Source organism: Physeter macrocephalus, chromosome 6 (assembly GCF_002837175.3).
Source record: "Physeter macrocephalus isolate SW-GA chromosome 6, ASM283717v5, whole genome shotgun sequence".
In the NCBI taxonomy this organism is placed as follows: Eukaryota; Metazoa; Chordata; class Mammalia; order Artiodactyla; family Physeteridae; genus Physeter; species Physeter macrocephalus.
The window spans coordinates 59,261,301-59,285,945 of NC_041219.1; the positions used below are offsets into that span (position 1 = coordinate 59,261,301).

Here is a 24,645-nt window from a genome sequence, read left to right on the forward strand (position 1 = left end):
TCTGCTAAATTTGGGGTTCTTTTGTTCTTCTTTCTCTAATTGCTTTAGGTGCAAAGTTAGGTTGTAAATCATAATTTTCCAAGTATGGTTACCGTTAGGGAAAAGAAAAGGTTCAAGAGGACAGGGATGATCTAGACTACTCTGACTCTTAACAAAGTTGGCCATGTATTGATAATTGAAAGTAGGTGATGGTACATTGGATTAATTATAGTATTTTTATTTTCTGTTTAGGAGTTTTCTTAATAAAATTAAAATAAATGGAGAGAATGTTTGAACTGATGAAAATTTTTGACTCAAGGATAGAAGGAGAAAGTTTGGAAGTTAATCATTTTTGGTATGGCACTTTGATGAGATTATAGGCTGTTTCTTGCTCAAGTTAACTAGAGATATTTTAATTGCTTACAAATCAAATAACCTTCCCCATTACAGAAATTAATTCCAGAGAGCATATTGCCAAAAATAGATGCTCAGAGACTTGGTTACTTGGCATATATAGGGCAGAAATCAATTAATACTACCTTTCTTATTTCAGAGTGGGAATCTCATAACCCTTGGTACACAGTGGTGAAACTGGTAATTAAGTAATTACTTTTATTCACTTGGAATCATGGTCTTTTTGAAGATAAAGCCTTGGAATCTGTTAGGTACTGCCACAGGAAACGTTTTTTAAAGAGTATGAGGGATTTGGAAACATGAGACTGAATGGCCTTCTGAAGGCATTGGGGAACTTAAAGCAAAGGAATGATGAGCTCAGATCTCTAAATTCTTCCTTCAAGGCAAATAACAAAATTCAGGGGCTTTCCAGTATTTAGGATTATAGGTTTAACCTAACCATTAGAGTATATTCATGTTGAAAGGAGTCTTCCAGCTGTCATGCTGCTAAGGCTTTGGAGGGAATTCATGTGATATAATGAAAAGAGCTTCTGCTTTAGAACTAGTTAGATCTAGCTATCCTGGCTGATTTAGTTTTTAAACTAAACTGTTTTGCAGTTGGTCAGACTGGTTGTCTTGATACTGCTAAATTAAGTCTGCTGGTAAATTCCTTGACAAGTAGAGAAATTTCTAGATATCATGTAGTTAGGTCACCTGCTCTCGATTGCCAAAAGGAGGTTAGAACAGACTGATACAAATATTTGTCTTAACCTGGAGCCACTGTTAAAAAGTTTACTCTTTTTCAAAGTGGACAGGGACTTGACATTTAACGGACATCACAAAGATAGTTTGCTTACACTCTCCCCTTTTTTACATTAGTCTGTTGCTGGGAGACTGCTGTAAATTTTTATGGTTGGCTTCATTAATAGTGACCTAAATGATACATTTCCCCACTTCTATATAGTTTTCTGTTAAATATTTCAGTATAGATTGCTATCTTATGGGGGAAGAAAATGTAATTTTGGTTAGATATAACATTTCATATTTGGATAATAGAAAAAAATTCATAAAGTTTTCATGTTAAGTTAGCAAAATAGAAATATGTCTTCTTCTAATACTGAGACCTTATGCATCAGATATCAAATAAATCAAGTTTGCTTGGGAGTTGAGAAAAAAAAGGAGATGAAGAATCAACAGCTACCACATGTGCCGTCAGCCTACCCCAACCCACCATTGTAAACTAAGAGTAATTGATAGCCACTAACAATTATTAACTACTTACTCTGTGCCAATCTTTATCAAATACTTAACATGCACTTTCCCCCATCATCCTCCTCAAAACTGTTTAAGTGGGGCTTAGACTTTATCCCAAGGCTCAGAGTATCTTAAAATAGATGCTCAATGTTTTTGAATGAATAAAAGAATGAGTGGATAAGTGGATGAGTCCTTTAAGGGTATTTTATCTTTTTATCACTTTCATGAAGTATTTTCTCCCAAGCCATTTTTTTCTATCTATATAAAAGGTAAAGAGAATGTACTCAAACATGCAGAGCTTGAATGCCAGCATTTATAAAATTAAGATTAATTAGAATTATTTAGCTAGTGGCATCACATTTCTCTACATTTGATATGTCCTACCTGCTTTTTGGGGTAGAGTCAGTTGTCTTGACCCCCAGATTCTATATTTTTTAAAGGTACTTAGAGCAGAAGCTAGCCAGTCATTACCTTCAATAAAAGATGTTTTTAAAACAGACAGTCATAATCTGACTTTCCTCATCTCTTTCTCCTTTTCTCTCTCTTTTTTCAAACACATGATGGTCAGCTGCAAAGTGGCAGTGCTCAGTGATAACGAGACACACTGTTATAGTAGACTTCCTTTTGTTTCTTTCAGTACCACTGATGGACCTGGGAAAGGAATTTTATTGTCCCCAAAAGAGCATACCATTTTATTGTCCCCAAAGAGCATACCATTGAAGAGAAAAATTTTCTTGCTACCTGGGATTAATAGTGAGATAAGGCTTGGAAACAAACTGGACAGGAAAAGGATTGCTGAGGATGTTAAACAGGGGTTGTTTGATAGGAAACATAAAATATATCTTCGTAGGAAGCAGGTAAGCAGATAGAAAAGGCATATATATTCTCAAAAGAATGGATTCTTTTATTCTTGTTTTTGTTTTGTTTTTTGTTTTGTTTTGTTTTGTTTTTTTGCGGTACGCGGGCCTCTCACTGCTGTGGCCTCTCCCGTTGCGGAGCACAGGCTCCAGACGTGCAGGCTCAGCGGCCTTGGCTCACGGGCCCAGCCGCTCCGCGGCATGTGGGATCTTCCCGAACCGGGGCACGAACCCGCTTCCCCTGCATCGGCAGGCGGACTCTCAACCACTGCGGCACCAGGGAAGCCCTATTCTTGTTTTTGATATTTGATAATTTAGATGTATGAGTTCTAACCCAGCCTTAATAAAGACTTTTTAGTGTTTTATATAACTCTTTTGAGAATTATCTGACCCTTGGTACTGTAAATTTCCATTACCAGTTGTCCTATTCTCAAAATTGGGGTAATTACTTTTCATCCTACATTTTTGGGACCTGGTGGGGGGAAACTAGCCAGTGATTTTTTTAAGGTGATAATATTTAAAATATTCATTTATTTATCCCCCCCGCCTGCATCGGGTCTTAGTTGCGGCACATGGGATCTTCGTTGGCATGCGGGATCTTGCCATATGGCGCGCAGGCTCTTCTTCGCAGCGCGTGGGCTTCTCTCTAGTTGTGACATGTGGGCTCCGGAGCGCATGGGCTCTGTAGTTTGCGGCACTTGGGCTTTCTTGTTGAGATGCGAGAGCTCAATAGTTGGGGCGCACAGGCTTAGTTGCTGTGCGGCATGTGGGATCTTAGTTTCCTGACCACGGATCGAACCCGCGTCCTGTGCATTGGAAGGCAGATTCTTTACCACTGGACCGCCAGGGAAGTCCCAAGCCAGTGATTTTTTTAAAAAAAGCTTAGGAGGACAATTCTCATGTGAAGACAGTTTTGCATTTATAGTAGGCACCAGTTCTGTGTGACCTAAGCCCTCTTGCTGCAATCTTTTTTTAATGTCCTAAAGTAGATTAATTGATAAATAGATTTATAGTGAGTTGACTATTTTAAAACGTTCAGAATTATCTCGTCTTTTTTGTTAATATAGCTCCTTTTATTTTACATGTGGTGGTGAATTTAATAGCTTTGTCAGTTAAGTAATGGATTAGCATTCTGGATTATTGACCTAAACAACTAAAGTTTGTTATGTGAATTTAACTGGAAGTAGGGAGCTCAGAAGTTATAAATCTCTTACCCTGACTCCTTGCTTTTTCTAAGTAGAACTCACAGCCTGAGAAAGAACAGGTTAGATTTCTTGTCCTAAATTTGGTTTTGACTGCCTTTAGCTTTCAGTTAGTCTTCCCTCCTCCCCTTTCCAAGATGATCTAATATAAAGTTTTTACTGCGGTCGGTCGGTAGTAGCACTTGAAACGTAAATGGCAAGGGAGATGGGTCACTGGCAGAATAGTAAATGGGCTTTTGGTGAGAGAAAGGATGAGAAAGCATTTAAAACAAAAAAAAGTGAAAAGCTGAGCAGCAAAACCCAGAGATTTTGAAACTGGAATGACCAGCATCAGTTCTCTTTAGAGAATGCTTAAGAATTTGATACGTCTTGGGTTCTCCCCTCCAAATCGGGTTTTCGTTAAGAATTTTAAATGAAGAGAAAAGTTGAAGGACTAGAATTATGAACAGGTATATTCTTGCTACCTAGATTGAGTGTTCAATAGTAACCCCCCGTCACAGTTCTTTAATATCTCTTTCTCCTAGTATGTATAAACATTATGTACATTACACACAGCTTTTTGAGAGAGTCATTATCTTTTGAATACAAGTAGCTATCCTAATGTTCACCCCTAAATATTTCAGTATCTGAGGCCAAAAAATAAGGATATTGTTCCCTATCAGCCAACACAATTAGCACGCCTAAGAAAAGTAAGCTCTTTAATATCATCTCATATATACTCTAGAATCAGATTGTCGCAGTTGATTCCAAAATACCTTTTTCAGTTATTTTCAAATCAGGCTCTATAAGGTTCATGCATTGTATTTGGATATAGTGTCTACTTAGTCTTTCTAACTCTAGACGTTCTTCCCATCTTTATTTCTAAAGTGACATCAACTTTTTGAAGTGATCAGAACAATGTCTCATATCCTGGATTTGTGTGATAGTTTTCTTGTGATGTCTGCCTCTTGAAGCTTCCTGTGAGTTGGCATGATTAGATAGAGTTCATGTGTTTTGTGCACACAGTTACCTCTTAGTTGACCATGGATACTTCATAGTGCATCCTTCCAGGAGGCCCAAAATGATAGTCTGTGCCACTGTCCAGGATAAGTTTGATCACTGGGACAGGTAGTATCTGCATGGTCTGTTAGAAAAATCTGTTTTTATCTTTTGCCTAGCAATTCTTTGATATTTTGGCACTATACAGATAGATATCCCATCCACCTTTCCTTATAATGATATTTTGATATTTCATTGGGATTTGTGGTGATTTTTCTAATTTTGCTATTCCTTCTATATTAATTGGCATTCTTCTCTAAAGAAGACCTTTTCCTACTGGTGATAAATAGCTCCTCCTGAAATGGGGGCATAAATGTAATTTTTCCTCATTATTTACCAGTTTTTATTTCTTTACTTATTTTTTAATAAATTTATTTATTTTTGTCTGCATTGGGTCTTTGTTGCTGCGTGTGGGCTTTCTCTAGTTGTGGAGAGCGTGGGCTTCTTATTGTGGTAGCTTTTCTTGTTGCAGAGCACGGGCTCTAGGCGCGCAGGCTTCAGTAGTTGTGGCACGTGGGCTCAGTAGTTGTGGCACGCAGGCTTAGTTGCCCTGTGGCACGTGGATCTTAGTTTCCCGACCAGGGTTCGAACCCACGTCCCCTGCATTGGCAGGCGGATTCTTAACCATTGCGCCACCAGGGAAGACCCTACCAGTTTTAGAATACAGATTTATGTAATAGTTCCTCAAGTGATGGCAAATGAGCCCCCCTTCTCCATTACCATTATAGATTAATGAGCTTTTTTTTTGCATTGTTAGTAGTTTTTCTTTTCTTTGAAATTTGGCTAAATGAAAGCTCTTTCAGGCTGTCTCCCGTGTTCTAGTAACTCATCTGTCTTAATCTTTGAGTGCGTCCTTGATTTTTGGCACAGAGACCGTGTAGCTTTTAAATTGTGTACAAATAGCTCCTTCACTGGAAACTTCCAGTTTAAATTCTTAAAATTTGTTAGCTTTAAAGTGATTCCAGAGGTCCTGGTAAATCCTCTGGAGTACTAAAGGATGGAAGAAAAAGAAATGCCAGTTAGCAGATAAGCCTATCCTTATTTCCTGAGGATGAAAACACCTAGTACTTACCATGTAGCCAAACTAGTTTCAAAAAGCACAGGTGTAGAGCAGGCTACACGAGAGATTTCCCACTTAATTACTGGCAAGGAGATTATTAATATCCCAAAGGAATCTTTCAACTTGGGAGAATAATCAGCCCTCAGCACCTTCTCACTCTGCCTTGACAACAGTAGCAGCCTTTTAATACATAATACATTTTTATCTAAAAAATGTAGGAACAAAAATTGTTCCCAACCCCATTGCTATTCTAAGATTAACTCATTATTTATTGGCTTTTAACGTTTAATCATATACTTAATTCAAAACTTACCCAAAATATTTATATTGAAATCTCTATCCCAGTATGAAGCAAAACTAGATGAATAGTTTCATAAGTTGCTGTTTAAGATGATGAGCAAAAAAGACAGTATACGCTTGAGGAAGTGGAATTGAAAGCAAAGCTGACTGGTAGCACATTCAATTGGAATAGCTGTTTTCACAATGAGTAGAGTGGAATTGTGCATGTGTATAATGAATAACTGGGATCTAAGGAAAAGAGTCATTCTCCCTATATTTCAGTTTTATAAGCTCTGCATCAAAGTTGAGTGGTATTTACTAAGAGTACTCAAGAGATCAGTAATACTTTGCCTTTTTTTTTTGGCTCACATTCATCTGTACCTGCCCTTCTTTCTGGGCAGCCTCGAATCACCTTCTGCTTGTCTAGGATAATAAAGTGTCTGTTTTTGTTACAGGAGGCATTGAATTTCTTTCCATCCCCAGTAATGCCCATATAGTGTACTATGCAGATCTGACTGTGCTTTGGATAAAGTACTCCCATATTCCCAATTTCCGTTGGCAGCAGACCGAGAGTAGAACGCATTGCCTTCTCTATCCCCTTTCTTAAAAGGAGCAAAAAGTGCCTCCATTTTAGGGAAGTGAGAAGATAATGTCATAATGGATGAATTTTCTCTTGACAGTTGACAGTGTCTCTTTTCCTGATCACTCAAGTTTTCCCAGACTCAATCTTTGTTTTACCTCTGTTTCATTTAATTAATTTGATTATTCTCTCCAGGTAGCACTGACTTTTCTTATTTTTCATATTACTACTTAAAACTAGATTTTCCTGGTTTTTTGACTCATTTTTTCTCAGGTTTTTGCTTCCTTCTCGTGTCCCTTAACTGAGATTCATCCAATCCAGTCCTAGGAATTTCCATTTTTCCTTTTTCTTTTTTCAGCCTATACATCCCCATTTCTTTAGGTATTAAGTCTTGGGCTGATTCCTTCTGTAAGCACACACACACTCCACACCACCAGATACGAATTATTTTACACACCTGTAATACACATGTGTATTGTATATACACATCTGTATAGTTCCCATCCATACTTCAACTATTACAGAATAGTTCTACTTTGATGTTATCACCAGAATCTTTCATATCTACATCCAGAGGCAGCACCTTTTGCTGTAAACTGGGTTCCCTTTTCACCTTTCCCATTCTCCATGTCCCCTTTTAACTCCCAGTTTGGTGACTAGGCTTCTTTCTGATTTCAAGTAAAATGCTGTTTAGATTTTCCTGTTGGCAAGTCAGCACAAAAGCCCAGGAAATGAGAAAATGTAGGATTGCAGAAGTCTGCTGCTGCTGATCTCAAGGTGCCTGTAGCAGCATATGGTCAGTGAATGACTGCAAGGAGAATGCCTGAAGCCTTTGGCAAAAACCCTCTCATCTGCTGATGACCGCAGCGCTACCTGTAGCTGCCCCTGGAGAATAATGACTTCTGCTTCTCTTTGACCTTTAAAATTTTGTGTAATTATCTCTCATTGGTGGATTCTCAAAATGGAATCCTGCTGGCGAGGGAGAGTAGGAAGTGCTTCTAGTCCCTGCCATACAGGGAGGGAGTAAAAGATGGGGATGATGTTGAAGTATCAACAGGTAATATCAAGCACATAACCTCAGTTCCCTTAATCAGAACAGATAAAATCTCTTTTGGCTCAGGATTGTGGATCCAGCAATTCTGCTTCTGTATATTACCTCAAGGAAATGAAATCACTATCTTGAGGATTTATCTGCACCCCCATGTTCATAGCAGCTTTATTTATAATAGTTACAACGTGGAAGCAAACTAAGTGTCCGTTGACAGATGAATGTATAAAGAATACGGTGTACACACACACAGACACACACACACACTCACACTCACTCACTCACTCACTCACTATAAAAATCCTGGGTATGTAAATGTATGTAGAGTGCAGTGACTAGTCAAGGACCTTATCTGCCTTATTTACCAATCTATTCCCCACTTTTAGAAAAGAATCTGACACATAGTAATTACTTAATGTTTATTCAATGAATGAATGTCCATGAGTAAGGGATTGATCATATGGTGTAACTTTAAATATAATTCTGTTGAGCCCAATACAGTTATATGTGCACTACTTAGATGTCTGGTATAATTTTAAGTGATGAGAGAAAGTGACATAAAATGATGTAAACAAAGTATCTCATTTGTCTAAAAATTATCTATATATTTTTCTGTAATTAGATAATGGGGAGAAAATACTATTAACATACTATTAGTTAACTATTAACTATTAGTTAATACATACTATTAACACTGAGTATGTAGGATGTTGGATGGGAGGTAAATGTGTTATATTTTTGTATCTGAATGTTATTTAAATAAGTATATGTAGTTTTTTAATGAAAGTAGGTTGTAAGGAGCAACAAGTACCTTGTTCCTTTATTATTTGGGACCTCTTTAAAAATAGAATGGTATTGGATAAAACTCAAAAAACTGCTCTTTTAAAAATTCTCTTTTTGGGGCTTCCCTGGTGGCCCAGTGGTTAAGAATCCCCCTGCCAATGCAGGAGACAGGGGTTCAAGCCCTGGTCCGGGAAGATCCCACATGCCACGGAGCAGCTAAGCCCGTGTGCCACAACTACGGACACTGCGCTCTGGAGCCTTCGAGCCACAGCTACTGAAGCCCGTGAGCCGAGAGCCCGTGTTTCGCAACGAGGAGACACCGCAGTGAGAAGCCCGCGCACTGCAACGAAGAGTGGCCCCCGCTCGCCACGAGAGAAAGTCCACGCGCAGCAACGAAGACCCCCACACAGCCAAATATAAATAAATAAATAAATTTATTTTTTAAAAAAATTCTCTTTTTGTGCTAAAAGCATATATCCTCACTTAAAAAAGATAGAGGGGCTTCCCTGGTGGCGCAGTGGTTGAGAGTCGGCCTGCCGATGCAAGGGACGCGGGTTTGTGCCCCGGTCCGGGAAGATCCTACATGCCGGGGAGTGGCTGGGCCTGTTAGCCACGGCCGCTGAGCCTGCGCGTCCGGAGCCTGTGCTCCGCAACGGGAGAGGCAACAGCAGTGAGAGGCCCGCGTACCGCAAAAAAAAAAAAAAAAAAAAAGAGGATTGCATGGAGCAAAATGTTTTAAAGTTCCTCATTCTGCCTTTCTCTTCCTGCCTTGCCACCCACACATACTCGGAGAAAGCCATTTTTATATATTTTCTGTACATATGTAAACACAAAAGTTATTTGCTCTTTAAAAAACTTAACCTTATGCATCTGGATATTCTTTCCATCTTTGAACATAGAGATTTATGGCATTCTTTTTAATGGATATGTAATACTTCATTGTATTGACATGTACTGTTATTTATTTACCCAGGCATACATTCTTCTCATTACATCTTCTTTGTTCTTACAAAAGAAAATTATTTAAGAAGGAATGTCTCTGTCCCAGTGAAATGTTAGCAAAATAGTACATTTAGTTTTGAGACCTAAGCTTTGGTATATATCTATTTCTGTATTTTATTGTATATTCCCCTTTAACAGTTATGGTTTCATTCCTGTATATTTCAGGTCTTCGTATCAATGGAGAACTAATTACTGCCTACCCTCAGGTGGTGGTAGTGCGAGTACCAACCCCTTGGGTGCAAAGTGATAGTGACATCACTGTTTTGCGTCATCTAGAGAAGATGGGATGCAGGTTGATGAACCGACCTCAAGCCATCCTGAACTGTGTTAATAAGTTCTGGACGTTTCAAGAGTTGGCAGGTCACGGTGTTCCTCTGCCAGATACTTTCTCTTATGGTGAGTTAACTAATAAGAATTTATAGCCTAAATTTTAGAGCACCAATAAGTTTTGAAAACCCTACTAAACTAATAGGGTTATGTGATATAAGGAAATTTGTGAGCAAGGAAGAACTCTTAGAAGCGATTTTCAGTTTTAACAAACTGGGCAGGAGAATTATGAATCTGTGTATGGTGTGGGTAGAATGGACTGACCAAACTTTCTGTAGTGGGCCAAATAGTAAATATTTTGGGCTTTGCAGGCTATAAGTTCTCTCTTGTGACCCTCAGTAAAGCTGTTGTACTGTGAAACATGCTATAGACAAAGCTTAAACAATGAGTGTGGCTGTTTTCTAGTAAAACTTAATTACAAAAAAGGGCTGTATGCCAAATCAGTCCTTAGTGTGGCAACTCCTGAGGTACAAGAATCTGTCATCTCTATAATTTCTGATTATCTTCATTACCATTTTCATGATAATGGTTCATAAATATTTTCATATTTTTAAAGAAAATTACACTATACTAGGTGTGCTTTAAACCAGTGCTTCTAAAATCATCTGTGGTAGAGGACTTTTTTTTTTTAAGACCCATTTGCTGTGGATAAGTACACATAAAGTACCATAAAAATAGCAGAGCAGTGCCAAATTGCTTTCTTGTGCTTACTCTTTTTGTATTTATTTGGACACATATCAGTAGCAAAGAAGTCACAAACAGGCAGGTGTTACTGGATCACACTTGGGAGTAGCACTGCTATAAACAGTATTATGTTAATATATTTCCTGCCTTTCCAGTTTTTCTAGTTTGGGAAGAATCAGACTTGCTATAAATCAGTATACTTTTTCATAAAAATATTTCTTAAAATGTCCAGCAGAATGCTTGGAGAGTTAACGAGGCTTTAAAAAGAAATTCCTGTCCTGTTACAGTTTGAGAGTTCTCTCTTCCTGATGCTTTTGAGATATTATATAGCTTATTTCATCGTTCTAAAATTCTGATTTTAAGAGAATGGAAAGGAGAAAAGTATATTAACCAAATTAATGAATATTACCTGTGCTCTCACGTTTAAGGTTTAAAATTTGCAGACTAGGTCATCTTAATATCTCTAAGCTGCAAATTTATGATATCACAGTTATTTAATGAACCTTTTCTTGGTCTGATTATTCTGTCATCATGCTGATTTTTTACGACTACAATCCATTTTTTGCTGTAGCTTTGCTTCTGTATCATTTGTTCCTAGGAATATAAACAGAAAGAACAAGACATAACCCATGGGTACTGAATAGCTCAGTGTAGAAAGAACTCTGATTTATAATAGAGATAAGAAATATTAATTTGTGTATTTGACGAGAGAGAGAACCATGCCTGTGCATGCATCATCTTTTCAACTTTGGATAAGTCTACCCAACTGCCTCACTCTTCTGTTTCTTAATCCAAATAGAATTCTACATACTAAAGTAGATCTTGGCTTCTATTATTTGTGTGGTAGAGAAATAAGGGCTAAAAATATGAAAAATGTTATAGAATCAGGAAACTTTTTTTAAATTTCTTTGAGTTGTATATTAGAATATTTATAGTTTAAGATAGTTTTTATCCATTTTAAAAGGAGTGGTTCTTTAACTGAAGACAAAATTTAGCCATCAGGTTCTTAACCTTATACCTCCCTTGTCTTGCTGACGTTAGTATAGATAAAATTTATCACAAAACACCTCTGTTGCTGTTCTTAAATTTCTTTTTTGCTCAAACCAGGTGGTCATGAAAATTTTGCTAAAATGATTGATGAAGCAGAGGTACTGGAGTTCCCAATGGTAGTGAAGAATACACGGGGTCATAGAGGTGTGTATGAGTTGTTGCTACCACACATAATATTGAAATTACTCTTGAGAATTAATAAGTGGTTATACAAAACAGATTTTTTAAGGCTTAAATTAGATCTACCTTGTATTTGCTCTTGGTTATTGACTAGACAGTAGTCTTGTCAATTGAAGTTTATAGCTTTTGAAACAGCTTCTGAAGAATTACTGTAGGGAAATTGCTAGGTACATGGTACCTCAGACTTACAGAAGGCTTTTGTGAGTTGTTCCGCTAGACTGGAACAACAACAACTCACATTTATGTTCGTTTAGCGGTTATCCTAGAGATTTTAAGATGCATACTTTAATGTAAGCTGAGTCTCAATATCTTTATCTTCCTTTTCAGCAATGCAAGGATTCTAGATCACCAACTCCATCATCCCCATCCCAGTTTATATAGTTTGAAGACAGTGTATAAAATATCTTAATAACTTCAGATTAAGTAACTATTTCTTAAGGCATAAAATGATTCATAAATCCAAGTACTTCACAAGGTTTAGTGCTTTGACAGAGATAGCTGGGTCAGGGTTCAGCTGGGACTTTTGACTGCACTGTTTCTACTTGGCTTCTCCAGTATGGCAGCCAAGAAGTCTCAGGGCTCCTGCAGTGAATGCTCCAGTGAACAAAGAATCTGTGTGACCTTTTACAATCTAGCCTCAGAAGTCAGATAGAATTGCCTATTCTGTATTTTTCTGAAGCAATTACGTCCCCTCCTAGATTCAAGAGATAGGATATAGATTCCGCCTCCTCTTGATGGGAAGAATTGCCATGTTTTAAAAGCAGACACTTCTGTTGGCATAGAAATGGTAACATACTGCTATTTTACTATATGCAAACATGGCATCTTAATATTGTGTAATATATAAAACATATGTTTTAACTCAGAAAAATGTTTTGTTGATAAGTGGGGCTAGTATTATTGGCTAACCTGGAGGAATACAAATCTTAAGAACCCAAATATTTACTTTGTCTTTATATACATTTTACCATAGCGCTGTTACTTTGGTTAAAAAGTAATTGGTTCTGAGAAAGTAGATTGGGACACAAGAAAATGCAGGTAATGCTATCAACTACTCATAGTTTGTTGACTTATATTTTTTATTCTCTTCGATCACAGGCAAAGCAGTTTTCTTGGCTCGCGATAAGCACCATTTGGCTGATCTAAGCCATCTTATTCGCCATGAAGCTCCTTACCTGTTTCAGAAGTATGTTAAAGAGTCTCATGGAAGGGATGTACGTGTCATAGTTGTGGGAGGCCGTGTGGTTGGCACCATGTTACGCTGTTCAACGGATGGGAGGATGCAAAGCAACTGCTCACTAGGTAAAAGCAATGCAAGTGTCTTTGTAGGATATGAAGTAATATTATTAAAGCTTATTCAGTGAGTATTTGTATATAACTTAGATCTTTTTATTTAATATGTTGAAAAACGTATCTTTCACATGTAAATATGATTCATAGATTTACCACAAATATAATAAATGTATAGAATTGTTTTTCTAGTAATGAAGTTGGATTTCTCTGAATCATAAATTTGCTTTCACCCAGGCTCAATTTGTACCCCAATTCGCACATGTGTGTGAAATGTCTAACAAATTCCCTCTTTGGTCGTATTATTTCATTTAAGCTGTGTCCTAACCCATTTTACCCATTGGTCCAAAGAATGTTGCTGATTTTGATTTGCTTAAGTGTGTATCTTCTGAGATTTCTTACTGTTGAAGCGCCTCAGAGCGTAGTCTGGGTTTTTTCTTCTTCTCTGTTTATTTTACGTTCTTAGTAATCTTATCTACCTCATGGCTTTAGATGCTATTTATGTTATTATTTTCAAATTTATCTCTCCAGTTTAGGCTTTCTTCCTGAACTCCAGGCACATGTAAATCACTGCCTCTCAATATCTCCATGTAGATGTCTGTTAGACATTTTAGTCTTAACATGTCCAAAACTGAACTCCTCATCTAACTCCTCCTCCCAGTATGTCCCATCCACAGTTTTCTCCTTATTGTTTTTTTGGCAACTGTATCTTTCTAGTTTAGACCAAAATCCTTGGAGTCATTCTTGATCTCCTCTCTAGTCTAACACCTCATATCCAAACTCCTTGAAATCTCTACTCTCAAAGTGCATCACCTCTTGTTCCCTCTCTCTTCCCATGAGAGGATTAGAACAGTTTTACTTCCCTTCCTACTCCTCCCTCTTCATTCATTCATTCACTGAACAAATATTTTTGAGTACCTCCTAAGTATCAAGTACTGTTATATATACAAAATATATAGCAGTGAACAAAACAGACAAAAATTTCTGCTTCCCTGGGCTTTTTGTATTCCAGTGTTTTACTGAAACCATTTAATAGTTTTAGTTCAAATCTATAATAGAATTTCTTTTATTGTGTGTCTCTTCTGTTTCAAGAATCCTTATGTAGCACTTACTTTATCCATTCCCAGGCAGTCTTTATCTGTTTAGAGTTAATTACACCTGTACTGCAAGAATCACGCTACTCGTCACTGTTTAGTCCCCATCTGCATCTTCCCATATCTTGAGTTTTCTGTCCTTAGTCATTTGCTGTTATGTTAGTATCTCTTCTTGATTATTTTCCCTGGATGGTGTATGTGAGTGGTAGATACCTCATAGCTTGCTTGCTTTCTCAAAGGAGAATGATATATTGGCTGAGATAGGGTTCTTAAATTGTGTGAGTCCTGCCTCTGTTCTGCTGCTTTACAGGTAACACTTTTGCAATTGAATGTCCAAATCTACTCTGATTTTGGGAGGGGGGTAGGTAATTTATATTCTTTGTAAGTTTGTTGTTTGTTTTGTTTTGTTCTCTTATTTTTGGTTGTTTTGTTTTATTTGAAATGCTAAACAATTTTGTCAGGATATTTTTAGATATGTGTCTCTTCTCAGTCACCCCAACCTGGATTTTAGTAAGCTGTTTCTATCAGATTCAGTTTTTCTAAGCTTCAGGAAAATTTCTTCTCTCCTTCTGGGGGTTAGGGTTTTTCTGATTCAGTTATCCAGATTTTTTATCCTTCTTTTGTGACTTCACCTCAGGTTTTTTGTATGTGCTTCAAAATATTTCTTACAGTAGATGTTCCAAGTTATAAGTTAGGCTCACAAAAGCAACTCTTCTTCAGTTCCTCTGTTGAAGCTTTTAAGTTGGGTAATCATGTTTTTGTTTTAGTTCAGAGAGTCTTTTTGTGCTAAAGTTGAATTTGTGCTCTTATTTCTTTCATTCAAGTCATAGACAGCTTGTTATTTGTTCTTGTTATTGTCACATCACATCAGAGCTCTGCTCTGGTTATTTGGAGCAGTCCAGATGGCCTCAGTACTGTGGATGCTGAGAAGCAGTGTCATTTAATTCGTTGGCTAGTGTGCCAGTCCCCTCCTTCCTGCACTCCCCTCCCCTACTCTTCCAGCCACAGTGGTAAGGGGGACTCTGGTCATATGTGCATTTACCTTTGGTCTCTTTGGGTCAGGCATACTTACCTAGTACTGATGTCATCTTTCCTCCTGTTGAGCTCCTTAAGCCAAGTTTTTGTCAAAATTCTTTTGCTTTCTAGTCCTTATCTAGTCCTTTCTAGTCTTGAAGCATGTCTCCAACTAGTTCTAATTCTTTTCTCTCAGATACCAGCGAAGACTTCACGTACACTCCTCCAGCTACCTGAAACCTCAGAATGCTTTTGGCTTAGGAACAGCAAAGAGATTAGAATTGGGACTGTGGAGGAAGAGAAGCATGTTCCTGGATTCTGTCCTCTCTCCCTGTTATGCATCTCTATTTTTACAAATCAGAATCTGAAACTGATAAAAACCAATAACAACATTAAGTGGTTTTAACTGTATTTATGCAAAAGTTCCATGTTATTGCAAGTAAGATAGGCTTCAGTGAAAGTTTAATGTCTTCATAAAAAAATAGCATATGGAAAAAGTACTAAGTCATGAATTTGTCGAGAGACTGTGTTGGAAGGGGATTCCCTAATGAAAGAATCTTAGACTTCAGAGTCCCAATTTTACACTAGAATAACACTTTTGCTATTTTGCTGATTTAGAAGAGAGGTTTAGCCTTAGAGGCTAACTTTAAGGTCAGTTTAGCTTTACTCCAAAATTTTATCATTTCGGTAACTTCTTATCTCATTTCCCTTTTGCCAGGTGGTGTCGGGATGATGTGCTCATTGAGTGAACAAGGGAAACAGCTAGCTATCCAGGTGTCTAATATCCTGGGAATGGATGTGTGTGGCATCGACCTGTTGACGAAAGACGACGGCTCCTTCTGTGTCTGCGAGGCCAATGCAAATGTAGGTTTCATAGCCTTTGATAAGGCTTGTAATCTAGATGTAGCTGGTATCATAGCGGACTATGCCGCCTCCCTTCTGCCCTCTGGCCGGCTCACCCGGCGTATGTCCCTGCTCTCCGTGGTGTCCACGGCCAGTGAGACTAGTGAGCCGGAGCTGGGTCCCCCAGCCAACACTGCTGTCGACAACATGAGCGCAAGTTCCAGCTCTGTTGACAGCGACCCTGAAACCACGGAGCGAGAGCTGATCACCAAGCTCCCGGGGGGCCTATTCAACATGAACCAACTGCTAGCCAATGAAATCAAACTCCTGGTGGAGTGATTCCACCGGTAAATAATTAACCAACAAAACCCTTGTAAAACTTTCTTTTTCTTCTTTCCTTTTTTCTTTCTTTTTTCTTTTTCTTTTTTTTTTTTTTAAACCAACTTGCAATGCTGTTCATGGAAAATGCTCAGAAAGATGAGCGAAAATTGAGTAGGATTAGTTAGGTGGGAAGAAAGGGGAGATAGACGAGACCTTTGCTACTAAGATGTTACTGACTTTGATTTACAAATCCTACAGATAGAGAGGCAGAAGAGGTGAGATACAGAAAAATGTCAGGCTCTCATAATTTTACATTACTCAGAAATGTGTAGGCTCTCAGGCCATGAAGAACATAATATTTTCATGGTCTCTTGCTTTTGTTTTTGTACAGTTGGTACAAATTTCAGAGTAGTGTAACTTAACATTGTGTTGTAATCCGTGAGGAAGACATCTACCTAAATTATAATTTTTTTATACAAATCTGAAAATTCAGCCTATACACTATTATCTAGGAGCTTTATGTTCATAGTTATGAAATCTTGAGGAGCTCTGTTACTGACTTTTCCCCCCTTAATTTGGGTGGGAGGGCAACGTGAATGTGACCCAATAAGGATTTTTTTAAATGATAAAAGTTGGCATGTTTGCATGATAAAAGGGAAATGAACAGTATTGCAATGTCTGGCACACAAAATAACATTTACTCCATTGTAGATAAAATTGCACTAGTTAAAAATATGTGCATTGACTTGTATTTGTTAGTGTTTTAGCCTTTTTTGAAAGATATATGCTCTGTTAATGTTGCATTTTTTTTTTTTAATACATGCTAGTCTTAACATTCCCTGATCTATGCCTGCATCTTTAACAATGGCCAAAGTGAAGAAAATGCTACCTTTTTTGTTAACAAGACACTGACTTGAAACATGTGCATTTAAAGCCTTTTATTTTTTTCCTTTTTTCTTTTGGTGGTTGGGCATTTAAAGAATAAGGACAAGAAAAAATATTTTTGGGGGGCAAATCAAGGGTCTATAAGTTCCTCAGTATAAAGTTGAAGTGATTTCTAATACCAGCGTTACATATCTGCATTTTTCACATTTTAGGAGGGTGTGTGTGTGCGCGTGCGTGTGTGTGCACGCACGTGCACGCTTGCATGTTTATGTGCTTTGCTTTTTGTTTACACCAACCAATCAAAAAGGAAAGATTCTAGAAAATGGAGCATGTTGGGAAACAGTTTTTTACTTTAAAAAAAAAAAACTGAGTCGTTTCGTAACTATAATCTACTGGTAGAGGTACTCACCTAAAGACATGAGGAGAATAGCTGCTGCTTAGGCTTTTGTGTATATGTATGTTGTTTGCTTTTTTTCTTTGGTTCTAGACTGTTCAGTGTATGATTTATTCCAGGCTACATGCTTTTCCTCTGCTTCTTGCTGTGCATTTTCCCCTGTTACACATAGGTTTTGGGTTGGGGTGGACTGACCGTTTTTGTTTGGGGACTTATTTAGCAGTATTGAGTCTCTTATAGCCCTACTCTGAAGCCTTCAATATTCTACTCTTTATATTACTTTATTTCTGAATTTATAAAAGCCCCCAAACTGCATATAATATGAGCCTTTAAACATGGGTAAAACTATCCCAGTGAATGGTTTGGAAGGTGTGTTAAGAAATGGAGATGCACCAGAGCTCAACGTAATTTTTTTAAGCGGCAAGTTCCATCTCCCTACAATCCTCTGAAGCTTTTTACCCGAGTCCTTTCTTGCCTCTCCAGTGCTTTTTTCCTTCAGATGGACATTAAACATAATTTCTTGGACACTACTAGAGAGACTTCGAGGCAATAAGATCAGTATTAACCAGCTCTAACAGAGGTTTGATCATGCTTACTTGTACAGTTTTTCCCCCATTTTAAAAAAGGAATGTAATAAAACTTGTTTTTTCCATAGAATTAAATAATATTAAAATGGAGTGAAAGGTTGATTGTTGACAAATAGAATAGTACCTCTGATCTGTGCAGTGTCTCATTTCACCTTAGAAAAAGATACATAAGAGGACTTTCTAATTTATTTTAGGATATTCTCATCTAAAAGAATTTGACTTGTACAGGGTTATTGTGCGACATATTGTGGAATATATAAGTACCTCTGGCTCACTTGGTACTTCTTTTACTAAATGACCATACTTTGGAAGATGCACACTATTCGGGATAGAGAAATAAACAAGGGAGAAGGAATCGCTTAATTAAATCATCATTCATATATGTGTAGAGACCATCTGGTTGCCACATAGATTATGATACATATACTTTGAATAGTTACATATCACATGTATATAGATTAGTGAATTTTAAAACACAAATAGAACACCCTGTCTATTTGATGAAAAACTCAAGGTTTCTGTTGGGTGGGATAAAGCACCAGGAAAAATGTAGGTAGCCTTTTTAAAAAATTATCAAATTAACCAAGTACATTAGAAGAAATATCTGAGATTATTTCACTGTTAGTTTTACTCACCGCCCATCTTTTGTGCATTCACACTATGTTAAAACATAGCCTTACCAACATATTTCTGGATCGTACACTGAATGGACAGGAATGGACATCTTAGAGTTTAAAAACATCAATATCCTCTTGAATTCCTTCAAAAAGTAAGGTAAAGAATATGAGCAAACCATACTGGAAGAACCCAAATAAAACAGCCCAGATATTTAAGTGAAAGTTAAATATATTTTCATATTGTTGAGTAACTTTCTTAAAATCTTTATTGCTATTATGAGAGGTAAAAATGTGTATTTATCAAATATGTATAGTTGTTATTTTATCATGCAAAAATCTGAATTGTAAAACTATTGTACATTGTTAAAATTGTAATTCTGAATTGTATTTAAAAGTAATTCTTTCTGATATTGTTTTTATGTCACCCATGATGAAAAGCGGACTATGTATATACATAAACACCCAAATATGAACTATTCCATTTAAAATTTTTAATAGTTATTTTCTTTTGATTGGTCATTTCTGTTGGCTTTAACTCCACTGAACTTTGAAATATTTCTGTATATGCTATCAAATAAGAAAATACCCTGGAACATTAGAAAAATCCATCAAGAGACTTGCTTTCATCAAGTGCTTTATCAGACTTTTGAAAAGGTATCAAAGGCATTGAAAGAAGTAATTGACTTTCAAGATCATCTCTTCTTTTTCTCAAGAAGAAAACAAAGGAAAAAGAAATTCTCTTCATTCAGTGAGTCCCCACTTTGGGGTCTGGGGCGCTTAGAGACATTGTGAAATCAGATCTTGTGTTACGTTTTTCTCCTGGCTCACTCTTTTTGAGAAGGTTTATGGGCTATATGGCTGGTGAGACACGATCCCCTCCTAAGAAAATGTAGGTGCTCAGACAGGTAACCTCTGCTGCTACTGTTTTTATTTGTTTGTTTGTTTGTTTAATTTCTTTTATAATTTGTTTTTGTTGTACTAGGATATTTTTAAATGTAATATATTGCAGGATTTATAACCAGGTTCACTGCTTTCTTTCTTTTTTTTTTTTTTCTTAAACAAAACAAAACAAAATTTCATTTAAGATACATTTAGGCGCCTTTGAAGCTTGGATTTTGGAATGTTTCAGTAGTGGACAGAAATCTGCTGTTGGAATCTTCTAGTCTTCCAGGTTTAATTTGAAATGTTTTTAGTTTTGTTTTGGATTTTTGTGTGGTATTTTATTTCCTTTATACCAATGCCCTTTTGCCATGCTGTTTTGGGGTGGCTGCCTAACTCTAGTGAAAATTCTTTCTATATTAACGAAAATGTGGTGTTTTAAATTCCTTAATGTTTTGCATTTTTAAAATTGTTTTTAAAGAAATATTCTAACTGCTTGCACTATTACTGTTCTTTGCCAGCCTTTTCAGGAGCCAAAAAAACAAAAACAAACAAACAAAAAAATACCCAGAGAAAAAACTTTCCTTCTTCCCCCTTCCTGATGATGAGTGAGAAGTATTGAGAACTTTCGGGGTCAGTGCCCTTCTAAACTCCCCTTCCCCCAATAATGCAGCTGTAGAATGAATGGTAAATGCAGCGGTTTGGATTCAGGCACAGCCCCCAGCCTGCTGGCAGGTAATTTGATTCTTTCTCCTTTTTTTCATCACAAGGCTAACTTTACTTTCTTTTTAAAATTTCCTTTCTTTTGTGTACTTTGAAGGCACCAATGGGTTTGTGATATAACTTTGATTTCAAAAAACAATGTATAAACATATCTAGCAAATAATTTGGTTATAGAAAAAGTTTTGGGGGTAAAGTTTGAATTGGTTGGGATGAACCCAGGACTTTCTTTGGGGATTTGTTTTAGCCATTTAGATATCTCCATTCCTTGCATATATGTCTATAATTATTTCAGAGTGTGACTTTTTTAGCTTTGTTTTTGTTTTGGGTTTGTATGTTTCTTCCATTGTGCTACTCTGGCTTAAGCTTTTTCAGGGCTTGGTGTTCCGAATACACAGTGAGCTCACAGTATAAAGACATCAATTAGGAGTTGACAGGTATGGAAAACTAGAGTTTTGAAAAGGTAAAATTAGGTTCTAGGTTATATATATGGTAAAAACTCAACATAGCCCTTCAGTGGACCTTAGTAGTGCTTCTCTTTCTGTGACTTCATTATAAAAGTGAAAGGTAATGAGGCAAAAGGTAATAATAGCATTTCAGTTATTTCAGGAGCAGCGTGATTTCAGAATTAATGATTTTAGCATTTCTGATACACTAATTCTAACAGATGTCAGCTGTTCGAGATTATCATTAAATAATGGTTTAAATATTCAAAAGTTATAGGTTTGAACAGATTGGAGGGCATTTCTGAAGCACAAGATCTTGAAGCAGATTAATCAAGCCCATAAAACAAAGTTAATGGCAGGAACAGGAATACAACTTATCCATTTTAATAGCCTCCCTGTTAGTTAATATTACTATCCCTTCCTGTCTACCTCAGTCCCCCTACCCTTTTCCTGCTTTTTCCTGTCCTTCCCAAAGTTTTAGCTCTAATATGAGTTATTATCATTAATGGGAGATAATCCTCTTTCTCATAGGTAGAATTTCAGTGTCAGTAGTCAGGACCTTTTCAAGATACGTTTCTCTTTGGATGTCCTATCCAAGGAGGCTGTAAAGTCTAGTAACTCACTAGTTAGGGAATAGGAAATCCTGGCTTGTAATGCTGTTTCCACAGCTGAAGGCATAAAATAAGTCATAAACTTGTTTTGTGCTTCAGTTCACTCATATGAGGTAGGGACAGTCATTCCCCTAAGCATCTTAAGATAAAAATATTTATGTCTTGAACTGAAATTTACCAACAAAGGAATCCTGGCTGCACTCCTGCAGTAATTTATGACGTATGGAAGGATCATGTTCTCTTGCTGATGAGAATGGCTAGCATTAGCATGTGCGCACTCTGTGATTGCATGGGATGTCGAGGATTTATGAACCTCCATTCCGCTGCCCCCCCCCAAGATCACTGCCATGTTAAAAATGATCTTGCTTTCAGATTTCACCATATTCAAACTATATTAGGTGGTCCTTATATAGCATATATACCTGGCTGCTACTGTGGGGTTTGGGAACATGAGGGGTGGGGTGAATTGTTGTTGTTTTAGGTTTCAGTCAGACAGCCATCCCTGTGCCCCAGTTCCCAGAAGCACAGCAGGCCTCTAGGAGCATCCGTGGGAACGGCGCAGTCCTGACATCACCAACTCTCCTGCTCAGGCTCATCCCATATACAGAGGTCAAAGGGTGGGGCTTGAGATGGGGGAAGGAATGAGAAAGTAGAAACAGTGTCACAGCATTGCCACTGTTGACTAGCCTTTGGTGCTTATGTCAGTGTTTGTTTTATTTTTTAAGTTCACAAAATAAGTTTTTATTTTGGGGTAAAGGTAGTGGGAGGGTGGAACAAAAGCCATTATTACTAGTTCATCATTATCACTAGCTCATCTTGCATATTGTTCTTTAGTAGTGAATAAAGAATAAGTTTGAAACCTAGACCTCAATAATAAAGAGACTGGGAATAGAAATGAATCTCAGGATATTAAAAAACAAAACATTTATGTGGTATTAATTTCCAGTTCTACAACCGCTATTACCTTTGTCACTCTCCCTTTTTTGCCCTAATTCTTTTATGTATGTATACAGTTTGAGGAAATGTGCATTTGTGGTCAGTCCTTTTAAAAGGACCTAATGAAATTACTACTCATTTGCAAAAAATATACCCATTGCTTATATGGGCCTACAAATGCTACCCTATTTTAAATGTAGGTGGCGTATGTGTTCGTGTTTTAATGTATTCACAGCCATTGGGCAATAAGCAGTCCAGAACATGAAAACTCAAGCAGGTAAAGCGCCTAACACCCTTAGTTTCTAGAATTACTTTTAAAAACTCCTTTATTGCTGCATCTTCCACAAGTCTTTTGGTAGTCTCTGAACTTAAAATTTGGAGGAGTTGACTACCTAGTTAAAATTTTAAGTTATGCATTTATTATTTGTAGGGACAGGTGAAGAAGGAAAGTAACAGAAAAGGAATGGCTCCTTGAGATGGCAACTGCTGAGTGTCTAAATCTTTCCAGCTTCCCCTCCTTCAGCTTAGCATGAACATTGATCATACATGTTTTGATCTTCTGTGATTGGGATTTTTGTTTTAACTTGGAGGGGAGGTTTCGGGGAAACAGGAACTTCATACACATGTGAAAATATGAAATGTTAAGGAATTTTTCTGTTTAATATGAATAGTAAGCAAGAACTTTTTCTATATACTCTTCTGCTGCAGCAGAGAAATAAACGGGTAGGTGGCAGCAGAAGAAAGAATTCTTCAGATTGATGGCTACTGACAAAATCTGCATAGGAGAAGAGATAGAGCATGACATACCACGACAAGCAAAGGGGGCAAAAATGGAAACAGGACTATGATCCCTGATCTTGACTCTTAAATGGTAAGTTAATTTCAAGAATGTGTTTTCGGTATGATACCAGTGTCCCATAAGTCACTGTGGTGTGTAATCATGAATGCCTGTAAATTCTTGACGTAGGATGAATTTGTCCTAACTGGGGTACTATCATTCTTTAATTTGGAAAAAAAATTAGCAATATGTAAAATTAGGGATTTCCAGTATATTGATACATGTGAAACTTTTTTTATCCCCCCAGCTTTATTGAGGTCTAACTGACAGATAAAATTGTAAGATGATGATTTGATATACATTGTGAAAGGATTCCCCACCCCATCGAGTTATTATCATATCCAATATGTAGACCTTAATGATGGCAAAATTTTTGCTATCTCACAGTAAATGTGATTTTTTAAAAAAATCTGCAAGATAAATGAAATATGCATCATTAATCATTTTGTAAAAATGAAAGTGTCCCCTTTTTAGTGTGAGCACTGGGGGGATAACTACAGAAGTATGTAACTTGACAATATTTTGTGGTAAAAATGACCTTTTCTTCTGGCTGTCTCTTTCCTTTCTAGTCCCATTTCCTTGTCACTGTACCTGCCCATCAGTTCCGTTCTGCATATTCACCTTTCTGTCTTGCTTATCTGTCTCTGCCCTTCTCTTACTCTTTCTTCAGTTGTGCTTCTGCTTTCCTGGTTTGGTATCTCTCTCTTTAGTCATTCAGTCCCTCTGGATCTTATTTTTCCAATGTTGTCATTTTTTGTCTCTGCCTACCTATTTCTCTCTGTGTGTATGTGTGTGTGTCCCCATTTTCATTTGTGTTCTTTCTGGTAAATAGGTCTATTTCCTTTCCATCAACAGCTGCCTTCAGACATGAAGGCATGCATCAGTACAAGTATTGTGATTTTCTACATTTTAGAATTGGATGAGGCTGAATAAAAGAAATGAAGTGATATTTTGAAGTCCCTAGATTTAAAGACTGTAATTTTCCATTCTTTTAATAAGTTGCAGACCCGTTTATTCACTCAAGTACTTGTTTTACTATAGTATCTGTAGTAACAGATTGAACTACTGGCCTACAGAGGCCTACCATAGAAGTTTAGAATTTTTAAAGTGGAAAGCTTAGAGGTCATATACTATAACCTTGGATTTATTGGTAAAGAAACTAACGTTCAGAGAAGTTAGTAACTTAACCAAGATTACAGAGCCAGGACTACATCTGACGTGTCCTAACTGCCAATATGGTGCTCTTTGCATTATGTGCCGTGCATTCTTCAAAATCTTCTGTAGTACTGAATAAGTGAAGTGCTCTGCAATGAGACCGCTGTGAGTTAGAAAGAAAGTTGTCACTGTTTGGGCTTGTGGTTAGGATACTAAGGCAAGCTGTGGGCAGCCATGTTAGGTGGTTTGTATGTAGAATTAATGAGTACATCATTTACAGGGTTTGAGAATAAAAAAGT

General features: G+C 37.2%; 1 protein-coding gene across 11 annotated transcripts in view; it reads left to right on the forward strand.

Annotated features, from left to right (window-relative positions):
- Nucleotides 1-23,220, forward strand: part of RIMKLB (ribosomal modification protein rimK like family member B) — a 43,019-nt gene extending 19,799 nt beyond the window's left edge. For 8 of the 11 annotated variants that reach the window (XM_028490989.2, XM_055085462.1, XM_055085461.1 and 5 more), the window contains 4 exons: nucleotides 9,641-9,871; nucleotides 11,594-11,680; nucleotides 12,815-13,018; nucleotides 15,833-17,197. In XM_028490989.2, the coding sequence (XP_028346790.1) occupies nucleotides 9,641-9,871; nucleotides 11,594-11,680; nucleotides 12,815-13,018; nucleotides 15,833-16,296 (986 nt within the window). In that variant the 3' untranslated portion in view covers nucleotides 16,297-17,197. Of the gene's footprint in view, nucleotides 1-9,640; nucleotides 9,872-11,593; nucleotides 11,681-12,814; nucleotides 13,019-15,832; nucleotides 17,198-19,856; nucleotides 19,933-20,161; nucleotides 20,376-22,553; nucleotides 22,631-23,061 lie in introns of those variants that run through there. The other 3 variants (XR_008617665.1, XR_008617664.1, XM_055085463.1) reach the window with 3 other exon arrangements.
- The last annotated feature ends 1,425 nt before the right edge of the window (nucleotides 23,221-24,645 follow it).